A 22513-nucleotide genomic window follows, 5' to 3' on the forward strand; every position below is an offset into this window, starting at 1 on the left:
ATTCCCTGAAATGTTGAGCGGACTGAACAGAAATAGAAAGAGGAAAAGAGATGGAAATGGAAAGAGGAGAGGTGTTACGTGATTGATGGATGGTAGAGGTCTTAGACTGAGGTAAGGAAGGATAGATGCTTGTACATATTAATCTGCATTTGCCTCATTCCAACTGGACAGAGAGGTCAGAGGCAGAGGAAAAGAAGGCAGACAGACAGATCAATCAGAGACAGGGTAACCCATAACAACAACACAGACAGACCAGGCAGTCTAATAATAGCAGAGCAGGACAGTATATGAGGGGCAGCATGTGTGTCTGTGTGATACCAGGAGGATAGACATTAGAAAGCCCCCAGCAGCAGCAGCAGTAGTCAGAGCACATCCTGTCTGTCTGGATAGCAACGAGTGTGTATTATGCAGGGTGTCTCTGTGTGTGTGTGTCCATGTATGCGTGCGTGTGTGATACTGTCAGCCAGGGGGATCTTGTAGAGCTGTGTGGAGCTGCAGAACTGTGGGAGCAGCCCTGGGCAAGAACACAGCTGCTGTGCCTTACTGCAGCGAGAGCCAATTACTGTTGGGCTGCCTGTCACATAGCGAGCATGTGATCCTCTCTCAAGCATGGGCTGCTGCCACATAGGGAGCCTGTGATCCTCTCCAGCATGAGACTGGATCACTGGCAGCAGGGGAGAGAGATAGTACGCTACTACTCTAAGCTCCCATACAGTACAGCACAGCGCAAATCCCACTTAAGTCACATTTTCACTTGGTCTCCCATTGACATCAATGGATGACTAAGTGAAAATTTGACTGAATATGAAGTTAGGCTTCACCCCACAGAGATCAAACCTGAGACCACCACAACTCCCCATAGTGTGAGAACTACAGCCCTCAAATAATAACAAGTACGGGGTGAGGAATGCACTGCCAGGGAGATATAGAGGCCTGGATACAGATATGTCCTTAAGAGGGGAGATAACTGTATAACACAAACAGTGGAGAGACACAGAGGAGCCGACTGGCTGATAACACAAATCTCTCCATGCTGTGTGTGAAGGTAGAGGAGGAAAAATAGCTGTCAGTGTGAGAGATAACTAACAATACAATATACCACATACAGAGGTGCTGTAGATAGGCCAGAGAGGGATACATAGTTAGAAAAATGTTTAGAACAGAAAAGGCTTGAAACTAATTCAACGTAGTCTGCGTAGAGTAGGCACATATAAAACAGTGGTTATGGACAGAGACAGGCAACATAACATGTAAGAGCCAACACATCCAGAGATGGAAAGATGATGACAGCAGGTTAAAAGAGGTGGATAAACACAGAGAGAAACAGGGAACTAGGACCATGCTCTAGGTCCATCGTCCCTCCTCCTCTCCTCACCTTCTGTCTTTGCTGGACAGTGATCATGGCGTCGGGCTGGAACTCCAACTTGTCGGTGCGACACAGCTTCCAGTAGAGGATGGAGATGATAACGATGACCACGCCTAGCGGCACCACCACGCCTATGATGATCCACATGCTGGTGTTCTCCGTGTCTGGAGGAGGGTACCCTGCCACCTTCTCCACAGCTACAGGAAAAAGGCCATAGATACATCAATAACATATAACATGGCATACAACATTATGGAGTGTGTAATTACATGCGTGTGCATGTCGGTATGTCTTTGTCTGTGTGTGTGCGTGTGTGTATGCTTGCATGTGTGTATACGTCTGTCTGTGTCTACGTGTTTATGTCCCCATCAGAATTCCAAACTTCCACTATCATGGTTCCTTTCTTTGTTACTCAGGTGTTGCTTATCAGTTCATTATGATTTCCCTTTTAAAGGAGGTGTGTTTTCTGTTCTTGTTCACAGAAGCTTGATTTCGGTTTCCTTGTGTGTCGCCTGAGTAAGTTCTAGTCTTAATGTTTTTATTTATTTTTAAGTATTACTGTGATCCTTCTGTTTCCTTATTTTATCGGTGAAGTATTTACGTTATCCGAAACCTTTGATTCCTCGTCTGATCCATTCTCTGCACCTTGGTCCAACTACACCACGTCACATCCACACGGAGTTCATTCATAAACAGCTACAGTAGTTACACTGCATGCTACACACTGTCTGTTCTTCTGCTGCTACTCTGCAATTAAGGCTTGTCATATCCCCTGGGAAAAACCTCACTTGCCATAAGAGCAGGTTTAAAGCAGGGACAGAAGTCCCTTGAGGTGCTTCGACTCCTACATCTCCAACATAGATATATAATGCGGTGAAGCATTTGGCCCAGTGTATAGGATGAGGAAATCAGTTCAAACGCTGCCAAATAAACACCAACATATACTGAGCAATTAGTCTGTATACTTTTAATTTATTTACTGACCTTTGATCAGGAGCTCCAAAATCTTAATGAACACTATTCTGTGCCAATGAATGCACTGGTGCATGGATACAGTAGGGAGGAGGCGCTCCATACATCAAAGCTGATTACTGTGTATACATTAGGGTCCTTCATACATATTCCAATTTAACTGAGCTCAGTTCCTTTCAGCTCCAGTAAAGGTAGCGTGGGCAGGTAGACTTACCCTTTTTGTGCTGTCTTGCCATTTCTAACCACTCTAAGGCTCTACTTACGTGTAGCCAGGATGCCCTGTACTCTGTAGCCCAACACGATGGCTGCCCTTTGCACATCCAGTCTGTTCAGCATGTTGGCCGTGGTGATGGCAGGCAACCGCTGTCCTAGCTGGTCGACAAAGTACACCATATCCAGAGGGTGGTCCGCTCCCACCAGCCTGGTCGTACTCACAATCTGCAGGGAGATGTGTGTTACTGTTAACATCACAGTTCTAGACTAGAAAGCTTGCTGCGACAATGCCTGGTACTAGGGTTGCAACATGTCAGTAACTTTCCAAAAATTCCCCTGTTTTCCAGAAATCCTGGTTGGAAGATTCCTTCAATTACAAAGGAATAAACAGGAAATCCAGGAACCCTCCAACCAGGATTTCAGGGAAAACTGGGAATTTTGGGAAAGTTACTTGAATTTTGCAAGCCCACCTGGTTTAATTCAACTGTTACCAACAACTATTAAAAACAAAAAAATACATTTTAAGTGAAAATCGGAATTGGTCTAAAGCGAAAAAAGAAAGGAAATTCACATGAGCACCAAGATGCCTATTTCACCCATGCTGTACCAAGATGCCTATTTCACCCATGCTGTACCACGATGCCTATTTCACCCATGCTGTACCAAGATGCCTATTTCACCCATGCTGTACCAAGATGCCTATTTCACCCATGCTGCACCACAATGCCTATTTCACCCATGCTGTACCAAGATGCCTATTTCACCCATGCTGCACCACGATGCCTATTTCACCCATGCTGCACCACGATGCCTATTTCACCCATGCTGCACCACGATGCCTATTTCACCCATGCTGTACCACGATGCCTATTTCACCCATGCTGTACCACGATGCCTATTTCACCCATGCTGTACCACGATGCCTATTTCACCCATGCTGCACCACAATGCCTATTTCACCCATGCCCATGCTCTACCACGTACACACGATGCCTATTTCATGCCTATTTCACCCATTCTGTACCACGATTTCACCCATGCTGTACCACAATCATTTCACCATGCTGTACCACGATGCCTATTTCACCCATGCTGCACCACGATGCCTATTTCACCCATGCTGTACCACGATGCCTATTTCACCCATGCTGTACCACAATGCCCATTTCACCCATGCTGCCTACCACCCATGCTGTACCACTGTGCCTATTTCACCCATGCTCTACCACGATGCCTATTTCACCCATGCTCTACCACGATGCCTATTTCACCCATGCTCTACCACAATGCCTATTTCACCCATGCTCTACCACGATGCCTATTTCACCCATGCTGTACCACGATGCCTATTTCACCCATGCTGTACCACGATGCCTATTTCACCCATGCTGTACCACAATGCCTATTTCACCCATGCTGTACCACGATGCCTATTTCACCCATGCTGTACCACGATGCCTATTTCACCCATGCTGTACCACGATGCCCATTTCACCCATGCTGTACCACGATGCCTATTTCACCCATGCTGTACCACGATGCCTATTTCACCCATGCTGTACCACGATGCCTATTTCACCCATGCTGTACCACGATGCCTATTTCACCCATGCTGTACCACGCCTATTTCACCCATGCTGTACCACAATGCCTATTTCACCCATGCTGTACCACGATGCCTATTTCACCCATGCTGTACCACGATGCCTATTTCACCCATGCTGTACCACGATGCCTATTTCACCCATGCTGTACACCCATGCTGTACAACGATGTCTATTTCACCCATGCTGTACCACGATGCCTATTTCACCCATGCTGTACCACGATGCATATTTCACCCATGCTGTACCACGATGCCCATTTCACCCATGCCCACGATGCTGTACCACGATGCCTATTACCACGCCTATTTCACCCATGCTGTACCACGATGCCCATTTCACCCATGCTGTACCACGATGCCTATTTCACCCATGCTGTACCACGATGCCTATTTCACCCATGCTGTACCACGATGCCTATTTCACCCATGCTGTAACAAGGTTTTCCAGCACACAGCTTTGACCTACTACAGTAGAAACAGTTTAAGTTGGAAGTTTTCATACACATAGGTTGGAGTCATTAAAACTTTTTTTCAACCACTGCACACATTTCTTGCTAACAAACTATAGTTTTGGCAAGTCGGTTAGGACATCTACTTTATGCATGACACAAGTAATTTTTCTAACAATTTTTTACAGACAGATTATTTCACTTATAATTCACTGTAACACAATTCCAGTGGGTTAGAAGTTTACATACACTAAGTTGACTGTGCCTTTAAACAGTTTGGAAAATTACAGAAAATGCGTCATGGCTTTAGAAGCTTCTGTTAGGCTAATTGACATCAATTGAGTCAATTGGAGGTGTACCTGTGGATGTATTTCAAGGCCTACCTTCAAACTCTGTGCCTCTTGGCTTGACATCATGGAAAAATCAAAAGAAATCAGCCAAGACCTCAGAAAAAACTGTAGACCTCCACAAGTCTGGTTCATCCTTGGGAGCAATTTCCCCAAAAAATAATGTTTTTATTTCACCTTTATTTAACCAGGTAGGCTAGTTGACAACAAGTTCTCATTTGCAACTGCGACCTGGCCAAGATAAAGCATAGCAGTGTGAACAGACAACACAGAGTTACACATGGAGTAAACAAGTTATATACATATATAGTCTATATACATTGTGTGCAAAAGGCATGAGGAGGTAGGCGAATAATTACAATTTTGAAGATTAACACTGGAGTGATAAATGATCAGATGGTCATGTACAGGTAGAGATATTGGTGTGCAAAAGAGCAGAAAAGTAAATAAATAAAAACAGTATGGGGATGAGGTAGGTAAAATTGGGTGGGCTATTTACCGATAGACTATGTACAGCTGCAGCGATTGGTTCGCTGCTCAGATAGCAGATGTTTGAAATTGGTGAGGGAGATAAAAGTCTCCAACTTCAACGATTTTTGCAATTCGTTCCAGTCACAGGCAGCAGAGAACTGGAAGGAAAGGCGGCCAAATGAGGTGTTGGCTTTAGGGATGATCAGTGAGATACACCTGCTGCGTGTTGCCATCGTGACCAGTGAACTGAAATAAGGCGGAGCTTTACCTAGCATGGACTTGTAGATAACCTGGAGCCAGTGGGTCTGGCGACGAATATGTAGCGAGGGCCAGCCGACTAGAGCATACAGGTCGCAGTGGTGGGTGGTATAAGGTGCTTTAGTAACAAAACGGATGGCACTGTGATAAACTGCTTCCAGTTTGCTGAGTAGAGTGTTGGAAGCTATTGTGTAGATGACATCGCCGAAGTTGAGGATCGGTAGGATAGTCAGTTTTACTAGGGTAAGTTTGGTGGCGTGAGTGAAGGAGGCTTTGTTGCGGAATAGAAAGCCGACTCTAGATTTGATTTTAGATTGGAGATGTTTGATATGAGTCTGGAAGGAGAGTTTACAGTCTAGCCAGACACCTAGGTACTTATAGATGTCCACATATTCTAGGTCGGAACCATCCAGGGTGGTGATGCTAGTCGGGCGTGCGGCTGCAGGCAGCGACCGGTTGAAAAGCATGCATTTGGTTTTACTAGCGTTTAAGAGCAGTTGGAGGCCACGGAAGGAGTGTTTTATGGCATTGAAGCTCGTTTGGAGGTTAGATAGCACAGTGTCCAAGGATGGGCCGGAAGTATACAGAATGGTGTCGCCTGCGTAGAGGTGGATCAGGGAATCGCCCGCAGCAAGAGCAACATCATTGATATATACAGAGAAAAGAGTCGGCCCGAGAATTTAACCCTGTGGCACCCCCATAGAGACTGCCAGAGGACCAGACAGCATGCCCTCCGATTTGACACACTGAACTCTGTCTGCAAAGTAGTTGGTGAACCAGGCAAGGCAGTTATCAGAAAAACCGAGGCTACTGAGTCTGCCGATAAGAATATGGTGATTGACAGAGTCGAAAGCCTTGGCAAGGTCGATGAAGACGGCTGCACAGTACTGTCTTTTATCGATGGCGGTTATGATATTGTTTAGTACCTTGAGCGTGGCTGACGTGCACCCGTGACCGGCTCGGAAACCAGATTGCACAGCGGAGAAGATGCGGTGGGATTCGAGATGGTCAGTGACCTGTTTGTTGACTTGGCTTTCGAAGACCTTAGATAGGCAGGGCAGGATGGATATAGGTCTGTAACAGTTTGGGTCCAGGGTGTCTCCCCCTTTGAAGAGGGGTATGACTGTGGCAGCTTTCCAATCCTTGGGGATCTCAGACGATATGAAAGAGAGGTTGAACAGGCTGGTAAAAGGGGTTGCGACAATGGCGGCGGATAGTTTCAGAAATAGAGGGTCCAGATTGTCAAGCCCAGCTGATTTGTACGGGTCCATGTATTGCAGCTCGTTCAGAACATCTGCTATCTGGATTTGGGTAAAGGAGAACCTGGAGAGGCTTGGGTGGAGCTGTTGGCCGAGGTTGGAGTAGCCAGGAGGAAGGCATGGCCAGCCGTTGAGAAATGCTTGTTGAATTTATCGGTGATGACCGTGTTACCTAGCCTCAGTGCAGTGGGCAGCTGGGAGGAGGTGCTCTTGTTCTCCATGGACTTCACAGTGTCCCAGAACTTTTTGGAGTTAGAGCTACAGGATGCACATTTCTGCCTGAAGAAGCTGGCCTTTGCTTTCCTGACTGACTGCGTGTATTGGTTCCTGACATCCCTGAACAGTTGCATATCGCGGGGACTATTCGATGCTATTGCAGTCAGCCACTGACGGGATGAGGTCAATATCCTTCCAGGATACCCGGGCCAGGTCGACTAGAAAGGCCTGCTCACAGAAGTGTTTTAGGGAGCGTTTGACAGTGATGAGGGGTGGTCGTTTGACTGCGGATCCGTAGCGGATACAGGCAATGAGGCAGTGATCGCTGATTTCCTGGTTGAAGACAGCGGAGGTGTATTTGGAGGGCCAGTTGGTCAGGATGACGTCTATGAGGGTGCCCTTGTTTACAGATTTAGGGTTGTACCTGGTGGGTTCCTTGATGATTTGTGTGAGATTGAGGGCCTCCAGCTTAGATTGTAGGACTGCCGGGGTGTTAAGCATATCCCAGTTTAGGTCATCTAACAGAACAAACTCTGAAGCTAGATGGGGGGCGATCAATTCACAAATAGTGTCCAGGGCACAGCTGGGAGCTGAGGGGGGTCGGTAGCAGGCGGCAACAGTGAGAGACTTATTTCTGGAGAGAGTAATTTTTAAAATTAGTAGTTCGAACTGTTTGGGTATGGACCTGGAAAGTATGACATTACTTTGCAGGCTATCTCTGCAGTAGACTGCAACTCGTCCCCCTATGGTAGTTCTATCTTGATGGGAAAATGTTATAGCTGGGTATGGAAATCTCAGAATTTTTGGTGGCCTTCCTGAGCCAGGATTCAGACACGGCAAGGACATCAGGGTTAGCAGAGTGTGCTAAAGCAGTGAGTAAAACAAACTTAGGGAGGAGGCTTCTGATGTTGACATGCATGAAACCAAGGCTTTTTCGATCACAGAAGTCAACAAATGGGGACATGCAGGGCCTGGGTTTACCTCCACATCACCCGCGGAACAGAGGAGGAGTAGTATGAGGGTGCGGCTAAAGGCTATCAAAACTGGTCGCCTAGAGCGTTGGAGACAAAGAATAAAAGGAGCAGATTTCTGGGCATGGCTGAATGCCTGAAATGCCTGAAGGTAGCATGTTCATTTGTACAAACAATAGTACGCAAGTATAAACACCATGGGACCATGCAGCCGTCATACCACTCAGGAAGGAGACGCATTCTGTCTCCTAGAGATGAACATATTTTGCTGCGAAAAGTGGTTTGCAACTGCGGTTTGCAACTGCTCATGGGGGGCAAAGATCGTACTTTTTGGAGAAATGTCCTCTGTTCTGATGAAACAAAAATAGAACTGTTTGGCCATAATGACCATTGTTATGTTTGGAGGAAACGGGGGAGGCTTGAAAGCCGATGAATACCATCCCAACCGTGAAGCACGGGGTTGCAGTATCATGTTGTGGGGGTGCTTTGCTGCAGGAGGGACTGGTGCACTTCACAAAATGGATGGCATCATGAGGATGGAAAATTATGTGGATACATTGAAGCAACATCTCAAGACATCAGTCAGGAATAGAGGTTGACCGATTAATCAGAATGGCTGATAAATTAGGGCCGATTTCAAGTTTTCATAACAATCGTAAATCTGTGTTTTTGGGCGCCGATTTGTATTTTTTAATACCTTTATTTAACTAGACAAGTCAGTTCAGAACACATTCTTATTTTCAATGATGGCCTAGGAACGGTGGGTTAACTGCCTTGTTCAGGGGCAGAAAGACAGATTTTCACCTTGTCAGATCGGGGGACCCAATCTTGCAACCTTACAGTTAACTAGTCCAACGCAATAACGACCTGCCTCTCTCTCGTTGCACTCCACAAGGAGACTACCTGTTACGTGAATGCAGGGAGCCAAGGTAAGTTGCTAGCTAGCATTAAACATATCTTATAAAAAAATAATCAATCATAATCATTAGTTAACTACACATGGTTGATGATATTACTAGTTATTATCTAGCGTGTCCCGCATTGAATATAATCTGACTGAGCATACAAGCATACAAGTATCTAAGTATCTGACTGAGCGGTGGTAGGCAGAAGCAGGCGCGTAAACATTCATTGAAACAGCACTTTCGTGCGTTTTGCCAGCAGCTCTTCGTTGTGCGTCAAGCATTGCGCTGTTTATGATTACAAGCCTATCAACTCCTGAGATGAGGCTGGTGTAACCGAAGTGAAATGGCTAGCTCGTTCGCGCAAATAGCATTTCAAACGTCACTCGCTCTGAGCCTTCTAGTAGTTGTTCCCCTTGCTCTGCATGGGTAACACTGCTTCAATGGTAGCTGTTGTCGTTGTGTTGCTGGTTCGAGCCCAGGGAGGAGCGAGGAGAGAGATGGAAGCTATAGTATTACACTGGCAATACTAAAGTGCCTATAAGAACATCCAATAGTCAAAGGTTAATGAAATACAAATGGTATAGAGGGAAATAGTCCTATAATTCCTATAATAACTACAACCTAAAAGTTCTTACCTGGGAATATTGAAGACTCATGTTAAAAGGAACCACCAGTTTTCATATGGTCTCATGTTCTGAGCAAGGAACTGAAATGTTAGCTTTCTTACATAGCACATATTGCACTTTTACTTTCTTCTCTAACACTTTGTTTTTGCATTATTTAAGCCAAATTGATCATGTTTCATTATTTTCTTGAGGCTAAATGGATTTTATTGATGTATTATATTAAGTTAAAATAAGTGTTCATTCAGTATTGTTGTAATTGTCATTCTTACAAACGTTTTTTTTAAATAAATCGGCCGATTAATCGGTATCGGCCTTTTGGTCCTCCAATAATTGGTACCGGCGTTGAAAAATCATAATCGGTTGACCTCTCGTCAGGAAGTTAAAACTTGGTCGCAAATGGGTCTTCCAAATGGACAATGACCCCAAGCATACTTCCAAAGTTGTGGCAAAATGGCTTAAGGACAACAAAGTCAAGGTATTGGAGTGGCCATCACAAAGCCCTGACCTCAATCATATAGAACATTTGTGGGCAGAACTGAAAAAGCGTGTGCGACCAAGGAGGCCTACAAACCTGACTCAGTTACACCAGCTCTGTCAGGAGGAATGGGCCAAAATTCACCCAAGCCTGTGTAAGGCTACCCTAAATGTTTACCCCAAGTTAAACAATTTAAAGGCAATGCTACCAAATACTAATTGAGTGTATGTAAACTTCTGACCCACGGGAATGAGATGAAAGAAATAAAAGCTGAAATAAATCATTCTCTCTACTATTATTCTGACAATTCACATTCCTAAATTAAAGTGGTGATCCTAATTGACCTAAGATAGGGAATGTTTTTTAGGATTTAAGTCAGGAATTGTGAAAAACTGAGTTAAATGTATTTGGCTAAAGTGTACGTAAACTTCCGACTTCAACTGTATATATAGCCCCCACAATAATGTAGCAGTAGTCCTTAGAAGGGGTATTGGTGGATGTGACTGCAAACAGAGTTGGACTCGTACAGTGAGTCACATCAACTGGTAAAACCTTTCAGTATTATTCCTCGTGGTGAGCTCTCCGTGAATCGCAACAGTGAGACTCATTATGGAGGGCTTGTAGTCTTTTCTACCCAGTCACACTGCTTTACTAATCGGGCTTTGCCTTTTGTGGTTCTCCACAGCACCTGCTCTACTCCCCTCTCCCCTCTCTTCACAACAACATTTAGGGGACAGGCTAGGCCAGGGTATCCATGGCAACGCCACCTATTCATCACAGGCCAGCTAATCAAAGACCAACCACCAAGTCTCTTTTTCTTTTTTTCCAAGTTCCGTTACTTGAATGCTGTGTCGCCAGTCACTAATAGCAGATCAATTATTAATTCTCTCTCTCTCATTCTGCCTGGCAGCTGGAGTTATTATAAATGCAGAAATATACTCTAGTTGTGGGGAGGGATATGTTAACGGGCCCTGTGGAGGGTGCAGAGAGTCTACACGCAGGTGGGAGCTGTTAGTGATAAATATCATAGCACCTTCAGAGATCTGCTTCCCAGATCTCCACAGACCGACGGACGTTTAATGGATCGTGAATTAGCGGTGAACCTGTGTTCGGTATGGGCTATGATTAGAGTTCTAATAGAGTACCACATTACGAGTCATAATACCCATAAAACCTAGCAGTCAAACAGGGAAACGGTTCCAATCATTTTTGCACCATTCATTTTCCCCATAGGGGATTTTAGAATATACAGTATATGCCGTGACGATCTGGGCGAGATGACGAATCGAGGCAAAGGTAAGAATCTCTGGATCTAATGTTAGCTAAAAGTCATAAATAATAAATTGGCAACATTTCTTTAAATGTACATTTCTGTGAACTGTCTTGTGCAAGTTCTAAATTGACACAATACCTGTTCGCAAAGGTGTCAGCTAGAGATGACGTGCCGGAGCTTGCAGGGATCGCATTATGTCTACTTTGATGCTAATTACCATTTTCGATTCTGAGAGTAAATAGAGCGGAATATATTGATATCAAAACATCACGCCAGTGTAAGCCTACACCAAACACAGCCCTTATTTAAAGTTTTTCTAAAATCACCTATGGGAAAAATAAATGGTGGAACTATTGGAACCATTTCCCCGTTTGACCGCTAGGTTTTATGGGTATTATGACACGCCCACTGTGGGGCTCTATTGGTGGAATTCTAATAGGTCTCGGCGAATGGCATTCTACTTCCTTTTCACAAAGCCTGTTACCTCAGTTTGTAAGATGGACATTTGCATATACTCCAGAATGTTATGAAGAGTGATCAGATGAATTGCAATTAATTGCAAAGTCCCTCTTTCCCATGCAAATGAACTGATTCCCCCAAAAACATTTCCACTGCATTTCAGCCCTGCCACAAAAGGACCAGCTGACATCTTGTCAGTGATTCTCTCGTTAACACAGGTGTGAGTGTTGACGAGGACAAGGCTGGAGATCACTCTGTCATGCTGATTGAGTTTGAATAACATACTGGAAGCTTCAAAAGGAGGGTGGGGCTTGGAATCATTGTTCTTCCTCTGTCAACCATGGTTACCTGCAAGGAAACACGTGCAGTCATCATTGCTTTGCACAAAAAGGGCTTCACAGGCAAGGATATTGCTGCCAGTAAGATTGCACCGAAATCAACCATTTATCGGATCATCAAGAACTTCAAGGAGAGCAGTTCAATTGTTGTGAAGAAGGCTTCAGGACACCCTAGAAAGTCCAGCAAGCGCCATGACTGTCTCCTAAAGTTGATTCAGCTGTGGGATCGGGGTACCACCAGTACAGAGCTTGCTCAAGAATGGCAGCAGACAGGTGTGAGTGCATCTGCATGCACAGTGAGGCGAAGACTTTTGGAGGATAACCTGGTGTCAAGAAGGGCAGCAAAGAAGCAACTTCTCTCCAGGAAAAACATCAGGGACAGACTGATATTCTGCAAAAGGTACAGGGATTGGAGTGCTGAGGACTGGGGTAAAGTCATTTTCTCTGATGAATCCCCTTTCCGATGGTTTGGGGCATCCGGAAAAAAGCTTGTCCGGAGAATACAAGTTGAGCGCTACCATCTGTCCTGTGTCATGCCAACGGTAAAGCATCCTGAGATCATTCATGTGTGGGGTTGCTTCTCAGCCAAGGGAGTGGGCTCACTCCCAATTTTGCCTAAGACAACAGCCATCCAGGAACAGTTTGGTGACGAATAATGCCTTTTCCAGCATGATGGAGCACCTTGCCATAAGGAAAAAGTGATAACTAAGTGGCTCGGGGAACAAAACATCAATATTTTGCGTCCATGGCCAGGAAACTCCCCAGACCTTAATGCCATTGAGAACTTATATATGTAATAATATATAATATATCCCATTTAGCAGACGCTTTTGTCCAAAGCGACTTACAAGTCGGCTGGGGCCACTACTTTTTGCATATTGGTGGCCCCAGCGGGAATCGAACCCACGACGCTTGGCGTTGCAAGCGCCATGCTCTACCGACTGAGCCACACAGGACCCCTTGTGGTCAATCCTCAAGAGGCAGGTGGATAAACAAAACCCCACAAATTCTGATAAAATCCAAGCATTGATTATGCAAGAATGGGCTGCCATCAGTCATAATGTGGCCTAGAAGTTAATTGACAGCAAGCCAGGGCAGATTGCAGAGGTCTTGAAAATGAAGGGTCAACACTGCAAATATTGACTCTTTGCATCAACTTCATGTAATTGTCAATAAAAGCCTTTGACACTTATGAAATGCTTGTAATTATACTTCAGTATATTCCATAATAATGTCTGAAAAAAATATCTAAAGACACTGAAGCAACAAACTTTGTGGAAATTAACATTTGTGTCATTCTCAAAACTTTTGGCCACGACTGTAATGATGGTGCTCTTCTGTTTTTAGCCTTGAAAAGAACATGTCATATTAGAGTGCTCTGAGCTCTTTCTTTTTGCATTTCAAGGACTGTCTTCAATGTTTGTGTCTGGCTCTAAATAACACAGTGAGACTGTCTACTCTGCTTCTTGTGATCACTAAAACCCTGCTGCCTCTCTCAGCCTCTCACATAGAAGCTGTAGTTTGACTTGACAGAATCAGTACGCTGGCATCACCTGTGAAAGTCCACAGCCAGAGAGAGTGGGATATGGAGGTGTGTGTGTGTGTGTGTGTGTGTGTGTGTGTGTGTGTGTGTGTGTGTGTGTGTGAGAGAAAGGGTGTGGTTCATGTGGGGCAACACACTGTTCATCATTCCACTCTAATAAACCTGGAGACTGGATGTGGGTTAGTAGCTGGCTGAGGAAACCCAGGTTGTTTTTCTGGTGATGACTCGGGCTTCCTCTCTTTAGTAACACAGTGGCTATGGCAGCCTTGCCTAGGGGTTATTACCACAGGGTGAGAGTTGTATTTGCTGTACTTAAGCGCTATAGTCAAGCACAGCACGATAATTCTAAGGTGATTCTCAGTATAGTACAGTGTCTCTGATGTGGTTACCTGAACACTGTGGTTGGCCACGCTGGTGGCCCTCTTGTTACGCCTGGCCGCCCTCAGAACCTCTCCCAGCAGCAGGGCCACACGACGCTCCATCTTGGCCTGGAAGGTCCGCCCGTCCACCCCCTGGTCCAGGACACCCAGCATCACTGGACAGGAAACAGATGGTTATGATATCACACAGGACAGGCAATACAGAGCCAACACATTGCCTATCACACAGCCAGAACATAGGCCCTGAATGTGTATCCATCCTCTAGCTGCAGTTGAGATTTAGATTGGGTGGAATACTTAAAGTCAGATTTGTTGACAAGGGGAAGCATACCTGTTCTAACCCAAGACGAGCGAAGCAACTGGGTGGTGTTCAACTCTGGGTAGTGAAAAGCTATTGGGAAAAGAAGAGAGGGAAATAAGGAAAGGACAGACAACCTAAAAATATTCCTATTGAGGTATAAAAGAGGTCCTTAGAAGGTAAAGCAGATTGATTAATAGAATGCAATCAATTAGAATACATGTATTTCCCCCAAGGCAACATCCCAGTAGGGGTGCTTGGCATAAAATCCCAATCCATTAGACAGTATGGTAATGGACTCACGTTCGGCGATCTGCAGCACGGGAAAGCCCAGGTAGTAGCTAAACTCCACCATGTTGAGCAGCCTCAGGTGGTTGCTGACCTCTGACCCCTTCAGGTAGCCGATGGCATCGCGCACCGCGAAGGTCACGTCCACTGGCTCCCTCTGCTGACTCCTGGGCTGATTCATGGTGATGTTCACAATCTAGGAAAATATTTAATACGTACATACAGGACTCTATTTTAACAAACATAACGCAATGGTAAATCTAAGCGCTTGCGGCAGCACTACACGTTGGGGTGTGTGTCATAAATATTTTTGCTATTTTCACAACCAGAATTATGGGCACAGTAGCTGGCGGTGGCGCAAAAGGGCTGGGTTTTGATGAATTAACAAGTTGAGGGTGTGTCGATGCTTGACCCCTCACTGGCCAATCAGAATGTATCCCATTGGCTAAATATGTGGTTGCTTCAAGTTGTGTATTTACGGTATTTTATGTATTGCATTGCATCAACTCCAATTTGAATGTTAGTCCGTTATAGCTTAGTTTAGTAAATAGCGTACAGAAACAAAATAAAATGTAAGCCTATCCCATATTGGATAAATATGTTGAACATGTTTTTGAACAGTAACTGCACAGCTTCAATATGGAAATATATTGTTAGCACTTTGGCAAGATTTTATGTATTTTCAAACAATACAAAATATACACAAACAAGATGATTGACGGGAAAAGTATCGTCCAACCCATCGGGTATCTCACTGCACTCTCAAATGCCATGTCTTGAAATATGCAGACAGACTGATTAAAAGTAAATTTACATTGTAATACTTCTGACAGCCAACTTTCCAACTCCGCCCATAATCCCTGGACTCCATAGCATTCCCAGAAGGCATGGACCATTGAGTCATTGCTAGTTTCACACACTATGCTATTGTGCTGCAGAATCTGCTAACGTTGCTCTTTCACAGCGATTTTAACAAACCATTCTGTATGGACCTCGCTGAAACAGGAAAGGTCCACCCCCAAAGTGTTGCTACAAAGTTGGAAGCACAGAATCATCTAGAATGTCATTGTATGCTGTACTGTTAATACTTCCCTTCACTGGAACTAAGGAACCATGAAAAACAGCCCCAGAACATTATTCCTCCTCCACCAAACTTTACAGTTGACACTATGCATTCCTGTAGGTAGTTTACTCCTGGCATCCGCCAAACCCAGATTCAGCACTGCATCTCTGTGCTAGAGGTGTCACTACAGACCCTTGTTCGATTCCAGGCTGTATCACAACCGGGTGATTGAGGGTCCCTTAGGGTGGCGCACAATTGGCCCAACGTTGTCAGGTTAGGGTTTGGCCGGGGTAGGCCGTCATTGTAAATAAGAATTTGTTCTTAACTGACTTGCCAAGTTAAATAAAAAATTCCAGAGGCCGTTTGGAACTCGGTAGTGAGTGTTGCAACCGCAGACAGACGTTTTTTAAGTGCTACGCGCTTCAACACTTGGCAGTCCCGTTATGTGAGCTTGTGTGGCCTACCACTTCCCGGCTGAGCCGTTGTTGCTCCAAGACATTTCCACTTCACAATAACAGCACCTACAGTTAACCGGGGCAGCTTTAGCAGGGCAGATCTTTTACCAACTGACTTGTTGGAAAGGTGGGGGTGCCACGTTGAAAGTCACTGAGGTCTTCAGTAGGGCCATTCTACTGCCAATGATTTGATGGAGTGTCTACATATTTTTGTATATAATGTATGTTCCAATGTCAATATCAGTTATTTTTAAGTCTTAATTCCAATAGTTAATATTTTTTCTAAGAGGTTGTCAGTTGGATAGGCTCTCTGCAAGGTTTTGTTTATCTTACCTATCATATGAAAATCATTTTCTGACTCAAATTAGGATTCCCTCAAGATTGCTTTTATGTTCAAAATATTCAAAATCGACATTTCGTGATATTAAACTTTTATGTTGCATGTATTTGAAAATATCTACATATGTCAGTCCAAAATGGCTTTTTGATTCTGTCATGGAAATACATTTACTTCCTATTACCAAGTCATTTACAGTTTCTATGCCCATAGTTTTCCATGTGGACCAATTTAAAATCTGAAAAGCTATCCAAGGATTGTTCCATACTGTTTTTAGGGAGTAGTTTTGGTTCTTGTAGAATACGTTTTATTTTCTCACATATTGTTTTAGTGTTCTTAACTATGAAATTGTTAATGTTCCTAGCTTTATCCACGTGAAAAGGTTCTGGGGATGAGCATGTGCAGGTACCCATTTTTCCTCTTTAGTGCATTTAACTATATGTCTCAAGTAAAAGCCCTGAGTGGCGGGTTGATACAATTCCCAGTCTGGAAGGTTAAAACCACTCTCAGACTTAGGAAGATGTTCTATGAGTTTTATTTGCCCATATAAAGTCTGTTATACGCAAGTATACCTTTTTAAAGAATGTCTTCAGTGGGGTAACTGCCTCGCAAAGCTGCCGGCCCAGACGGCATCCCTAGACGCGTCCTCAGAGCATGCGCAGACCAGCTGGGTGTTTACAGACATATTCATTCCCCACAAGCTTCAAGATGTCCACCATTGTTCATGTACCCAAGAAGGCAAAGGTAACTGAACTAAATGACTATTGCCCCATAGCACTCACTTCTGTCATCATGAAGTGCATTGAGAGACTAGTCAAGGATCATATCACCTCTACCTTACCTGTCACCCTAGACCCACTTCAATTTGCTTACCGCCCCAATAGATCCACACTCAATGCAATTGCCATAACACTGCACACTGCACACTGCACATCTCATCTGGACAAGAGGAATACCTATGTAAGAATGCTGTTCATTGACTATAGCTCAGCTTTCAACACCATGGTACCCTCCAAGCTCATCATTAAGCTTGAGGCCCTGGGTCTCAACCCCACCCTGTGCAATTGGGTCCTGGACTTCCTGATGGGCCGCCCCCAGGTGGTGAAGGCAGGAAACAACATCTCCACTTTGCTGATCCTCAACACTGGGGCCCCACAAGGGTGCGGGCTCAGCCCCCTCCTGTACTCCCTGTTCACCCATGACTGCGTGACCATGCACGGCTCCAACTCAATCATCAAGTTTGCAGACGACACAACAGTAGTAGGCTTGATTACCAACAACAACGAGACAGTCTACAGGGAGGAGGTGAGGGCACTCGAAGTGTGGTGTCAGCAAAACAACCTCTCACTCAACGTCAACAAAACAACGGAGATGATCTTAGACTTCAGGAAACAGCAGAGGGAGCACCCCCCTATCCACATCGACGGGACAGCAGTGGAGAAGGTGGAAAACTTTAAGTTCCCCAGCGTACACATCATGGACAAACTGCGCCTCTCAACCTCAGGAGGCTGAAGAAATTTGGCTTGTCACCTAAAACCCTCACAATCTTTTACAGATGCACAATTGAGAGCATCCTGTCGGGCTGCATCACCGCCTGGTACGGCAACTGCTCCGCCCACAACCGTAAGGCTCTCCAGAGGGTAGTGAGGTCTGCACAACGCATCACCTGGGGAAAACTACCTGCCCTCCAGGACACCTACAGCACACAATGTCACAGGAATGCCAAAAAGATCATCAAAGACAACAACCACCCGAGCCACTGCCTGTTCACCCCGCTACCATCCAGAAAGTGAGGTCAGTACAGGTGCATCAAAGCTGGTCCATCAGACTGTTAAACAGCCATCACTAACACAGAGAGGCTGCTGCCTACATACAGACTTGAAACATACAGACTTGCGTTGTCACTTATTGAGCATCCTAAGTATTTTATATTTTTTTGTGGTCCACTTAAAGGATCGCTGTATATCATGAGTCATTATTTTTCCTATTGCCATTATTTCATTTTTTTACACGTTCATTTCAGATCCTGAGATTTTAGAATATATAATAGATATTTTAGCGAGGGGGGCATTGAGTTTTCAATATTGGTCAAGTATATCAGGAGATCATCTGCAATAAGTTTAGTTAATATTCATGTTTACCAATACTGATACCTTGTTACATTTGGGTCCTGTCTAATTATTTTTGCAAGCTGTTCAATTGACAGTGCAAACAGAAGTGGGAGAGAGAACATCCCTGTCTTGTGCCCCTTTATAAAGCAATTTCAATGCTCTAACCGCTAGTGGAATATCCACTCACCGTTACTGCTCCCAAATATATATAGCTACAGCCTACCATCGCCGCTGATATGGCCAATAGTGACTTTGCCAAGTGAAAGGTAAACAAACAAACTGATTCAGCCCACGGACAGCGATCTGAATTCCCGTGATATAACAGTTAGGTCCAACAGAGAAAAGTGGAAGACACATTTTTTTTGAATAAATCATAAATGAAAAACAATAAGCAGTCTTTTTAATTAACTTCATGTCCTTAAACAGGCTTCCTACAGACACTGAAACCTTTCATTCAACGGGCATCGCAAATAATAAGTCCAAATGTTTCACAGAAGCTAGACAAAGATGTCCAATATACATTTTAAAAAGGGAAACGTCTGTTGATTGTTTTGCTACTTGTGATATTTTAATAAAACATTGGTGATGTACATAAGACTACTGTGTGCGCCTCTGCTGGCAAAATCAATGCCATAGCCAACTGCGTTCCCGCTAAGACCAGCTTTGGTCAGTCTTAAATATCACTAGTTGCATTTACTGAAATTGGCATATTGGTGTATGTTTTTTAGGACATACCTCCAATATTTCCACCCCTCCCACCTCAGAGCAAGCGAGCTGATAGAAATAGAGCCCACAATGTATTTGAGCTGGTGATGGATTTCAAAAGTTCAGTAAATGGTCAAAAGAGACAGCACAACAAACCCTGTCACCAATAAAACCACATGTGAGCATACAGTGTGATGCAGCAGAAGAGCTTGGGCCAAATTGATTTAATTTAATTTGTGGAATTGAAATAGAAAGGGAATTGAAAATGAAATGCCATCATTTAAATGGCCTTTTCCAGATATGAATGTATTGCCCAGTATAATCCCTTCATTGACTGAGTATGAAATCTATGTCTGAAAACTCTCCATATCCTTCTCGCTTGCTACTACGTTCAAGAACGTCAAACATGAACAGACAAAAAGCACTTTCTTAACTTAATTAGTGGAAAACCTCTGCAAGAACCTGAATCAATAAACCTATGCTGATAATTTTGGTCTTGAATGAGTGACCACTGATCTAAACAGACTTGTATGCTGAGACCAGCACTTAGGTTGTATTGCCGCAGCACACACAATTACACAAACCACACATTTCAGCCATTACTCCCTGTCACTCCCCAAGCCTCAACAATTACAATTAAGTCAAGCAGATCCTGCTTCTTTTCTCTCCCAAATCCAAAGCAAGCCACTACTGCTGCTGCATTCACACACAGTAACCCAATTTGTTTCAAACTTTCCTGGCCTCAGCCAACCGACTCCCTTGAGGAGCTTTTCTTTCTTTCCACTTCCTGATTTATTTCAGCAGACGCTGCTCTTAGAGAGTTCTAGCAGGGAGAACACAGTGACACGGCCAGTGATTTTTTTGTAATAATAAATGTGTGAGCTAAGTGCTTCTGACATAAATGGGTTGTGATTAGGGGTGATTCCAGATGATCATTGCAAGTGGGGGTGAAATCCAAGGAAGGAGTAAGTGACTGGTAATGAAAACAGAGCATTAGGAGAAGCTCTATTTTAGTTGACTGGAGTGCTACAGTGTTTTCAGTAGGTCTCCACTTACATGCACAGTGAAGTTGGTGGACTCCTGTGCGCGCCGGCGCACTTCGGCGTATGCCATGGTAAGGCCTTTCTCAATGCGCTCGCTGAAGTTGCAGACTCGCACGTCGACGTGGCTGGGCACAAACTGCAGCACTGGACAGGGAAACAGAAGGGCAAGGTTAAGTCTAAACATTCAAACACATCCTGCACAGCGCAGAAAACCCAAACAAAAACTGGCATACCATTCTACTGGGGATGCACTATTAAAATCTCTATTTCAGAAGTGGCTTTTATAGTTCCACACAGAACAGTGCTCTTACCTGAGTGGACTTGGTACTGGTGGTCTGGTACCTTCCAGTAGTGTGAGATGGGCTGGAAGCGTCTGCCTGACTGGCGCAGGGCGTTGATGACAGATATGGCTGTGAACACCACGGGACCCGACACTGCCCGGAACACAAAGTCTGGAGGGCTCTTAGCAACCTTTACCAAGACACAGAAAATACATAATTATAACTTCTCTTCATTGCAAATAATAGTTACTTATCTAGTTTAGTTTAGATGGGCTGTATTTGAAGTCTTTCAATTCAACTGTCTTTTTGTCTTACTTTCAATATCTACCATCCTCCAAATGCAGTCGGAATATATCTTATTCATCAGGCTAAGGCTACCTTGAAGAATCTCAAATATATTTTGATTTGTTGAACACTTTTTTGGTTACTACATGATTCCATATGTGTTATTTCATAGTTTTGATGTCTTCGCTATTATTCTACAATGTAGAAAATAATTTTAAAAATTAAGAAAAACCCTTGAAATAGTATGTGTCCAAACCTTTGACTGGTACAGAAATAGTTTAGTGCTTAAAATAAGGGAATAAATGTTTAAAACATGTTTCCTGATCTTTCTTATATCTCTCAGATATAGGACAGACACTTCAGAACAAACTTCCTTTAAATTTATTGGTGACTATCTGTTGTTCCATGTAGGGAATCTGTTATTCAATGCGTTTCTATTGGCTAATAGCAGTAATGCCAAAATCAATGTTTCACCTAATAATGTTTTAATAAAAAAATTCTAAATCATATAGCTAAATATTCCTTGGTATTACTATCTTAAAATAATTCCATATGTTATCTTAGCACCCCCTTCTTAGACAGAGCTTAGACTCTAAAGGGTTAAAACTCAGAGCATGTTGCACAACAGCTGTTCAGAGGTTTCTTTAGGGAGTAAGCTATGTAATGAAAAGCTAACAGTGTCAGCACTTAGAGGTTAGCCCTAGTTGTCATGTCAGACTGAGCCTATGGAATCATTTATGTATAGCCTAGCTTAACTTTAACTGTCACGTTCTGACCATAGTTCTGTTATTTTATTCTTTGTTTTAGTATGGTCAGGGCGTGAGTTGGGGTGGGCAGTCTATGTTTGTTTTTCTATGTTGGTTCTTGTGTTGGGTTTCACTTGGGTTTCACTTTTGGTTTGTGGGTGTTTGTTTCCATGTGAGTGTTTGGGCCACACGGTACTGTTTCGGTTTTGTAAATTCACGTTGTGATTTATTGTTTAGTGTTCTGAGTTTAAATTAAATATCATCATGAACACTTCCCACGCTGCGCTTTGGTCTGATCCTTACTCCTCATCAGACAAAGAGGAGGAAATCCATACATTAACTCTATAAAGACTAAAGAAAAAGGCTGCTGTTATTTCTATCCATTACATTAATTATTGAAGTTAAGTTTAAAATCCCAATAAAAGGTGCCCGTGGTGCCCCAATCATAATGTACCTGCAGTTCAATTGACTTATTGAATTCAGTCTTCAGTACGTCTCGGATTTGGGATTTGGCATATCCAACAGTGGCTCCAGGGGGAAAACCTGCAGAGGGTGGTAGCACATCTCATCTCTATCATGTCTCATTGAGAACATCTTGTTATAGATGAATTAAGTGTACAATATTTTCAAAACATTAAATCACAAACCATGATTTTCATATGAAAAGTGAAAGAATAACACTTCAGAGTTGATAATTATATCTTCGTAGCATTGATCAAGTTGACAACCCACACAATGTTCCTGTCATTAAAAAAGAATATCAACACGACAAAA

General features: G+C 43.8%; 1 protein-coding gene across 3 annotated transcripts in view; it reads right to left on the reverse strand.

The window, feature by feature from the left end:
• LOC135509162 (UPF0606 protein KIAA1549-like) overlaps nucleotides 1-22513 on the reverse strand; it is an 85396-nt gene that overhangs the window by 23187 nt on the left and 39696 nt on the right. For all 3 annotated transcript variants that reach the window (XM_064929582.1, XM_064929580.1, XM_064929581.1), the window contains 8 exons: nucleotides 22194-22282; nucleotides 20739-20898; nucleotides 20441-20571; nucleotides 14729-14909; nucleotides 14459-14518; nucleotides 14137-14282; nucleotides 2602-2776; nucleotides 1376-1563 (listed from right to left, as the gene is read on the reverse strand). In XM_064929582.1, the coding sequence (XP_064785654.1) occupies nucleotides 1376-1563; nucleotides 2602-2776; nucleotides 14137-14282; nucleotides 14459-14518; nucleotides 14729-14909; nucleotides 20441-20571; nucleotides 20739-20898; nucleotides 22194-22282 (1130 nt within the window). The remainder of the gene's footprint in view (nucleotides 1-1375; nucleotides 1564-2601; nucleotides 2777-14136; nucleotides 14283-14458; nucleotides 14519-14728; nucleotides 14910-20440; nucleotides 20572-20738; nucleotides 20899-22193; nucleotides 22283-22513) is intronic.

This window comes from Oncorhynchus masou, chromosome 22 (assembly GCF_036934945.1).
Source record: "Oncorhynchus masou masou isolate Uvic2021 chromosome 22, UVic_Omas_1.1, whole genome shotgun sequence".
Lineage (NCBI taxonomy): Eukaryota > Metazoa > Chordata > Actinopteri > Salmoniformes > Salmonidae > Oncorhynchus > Oncorhynchus masou.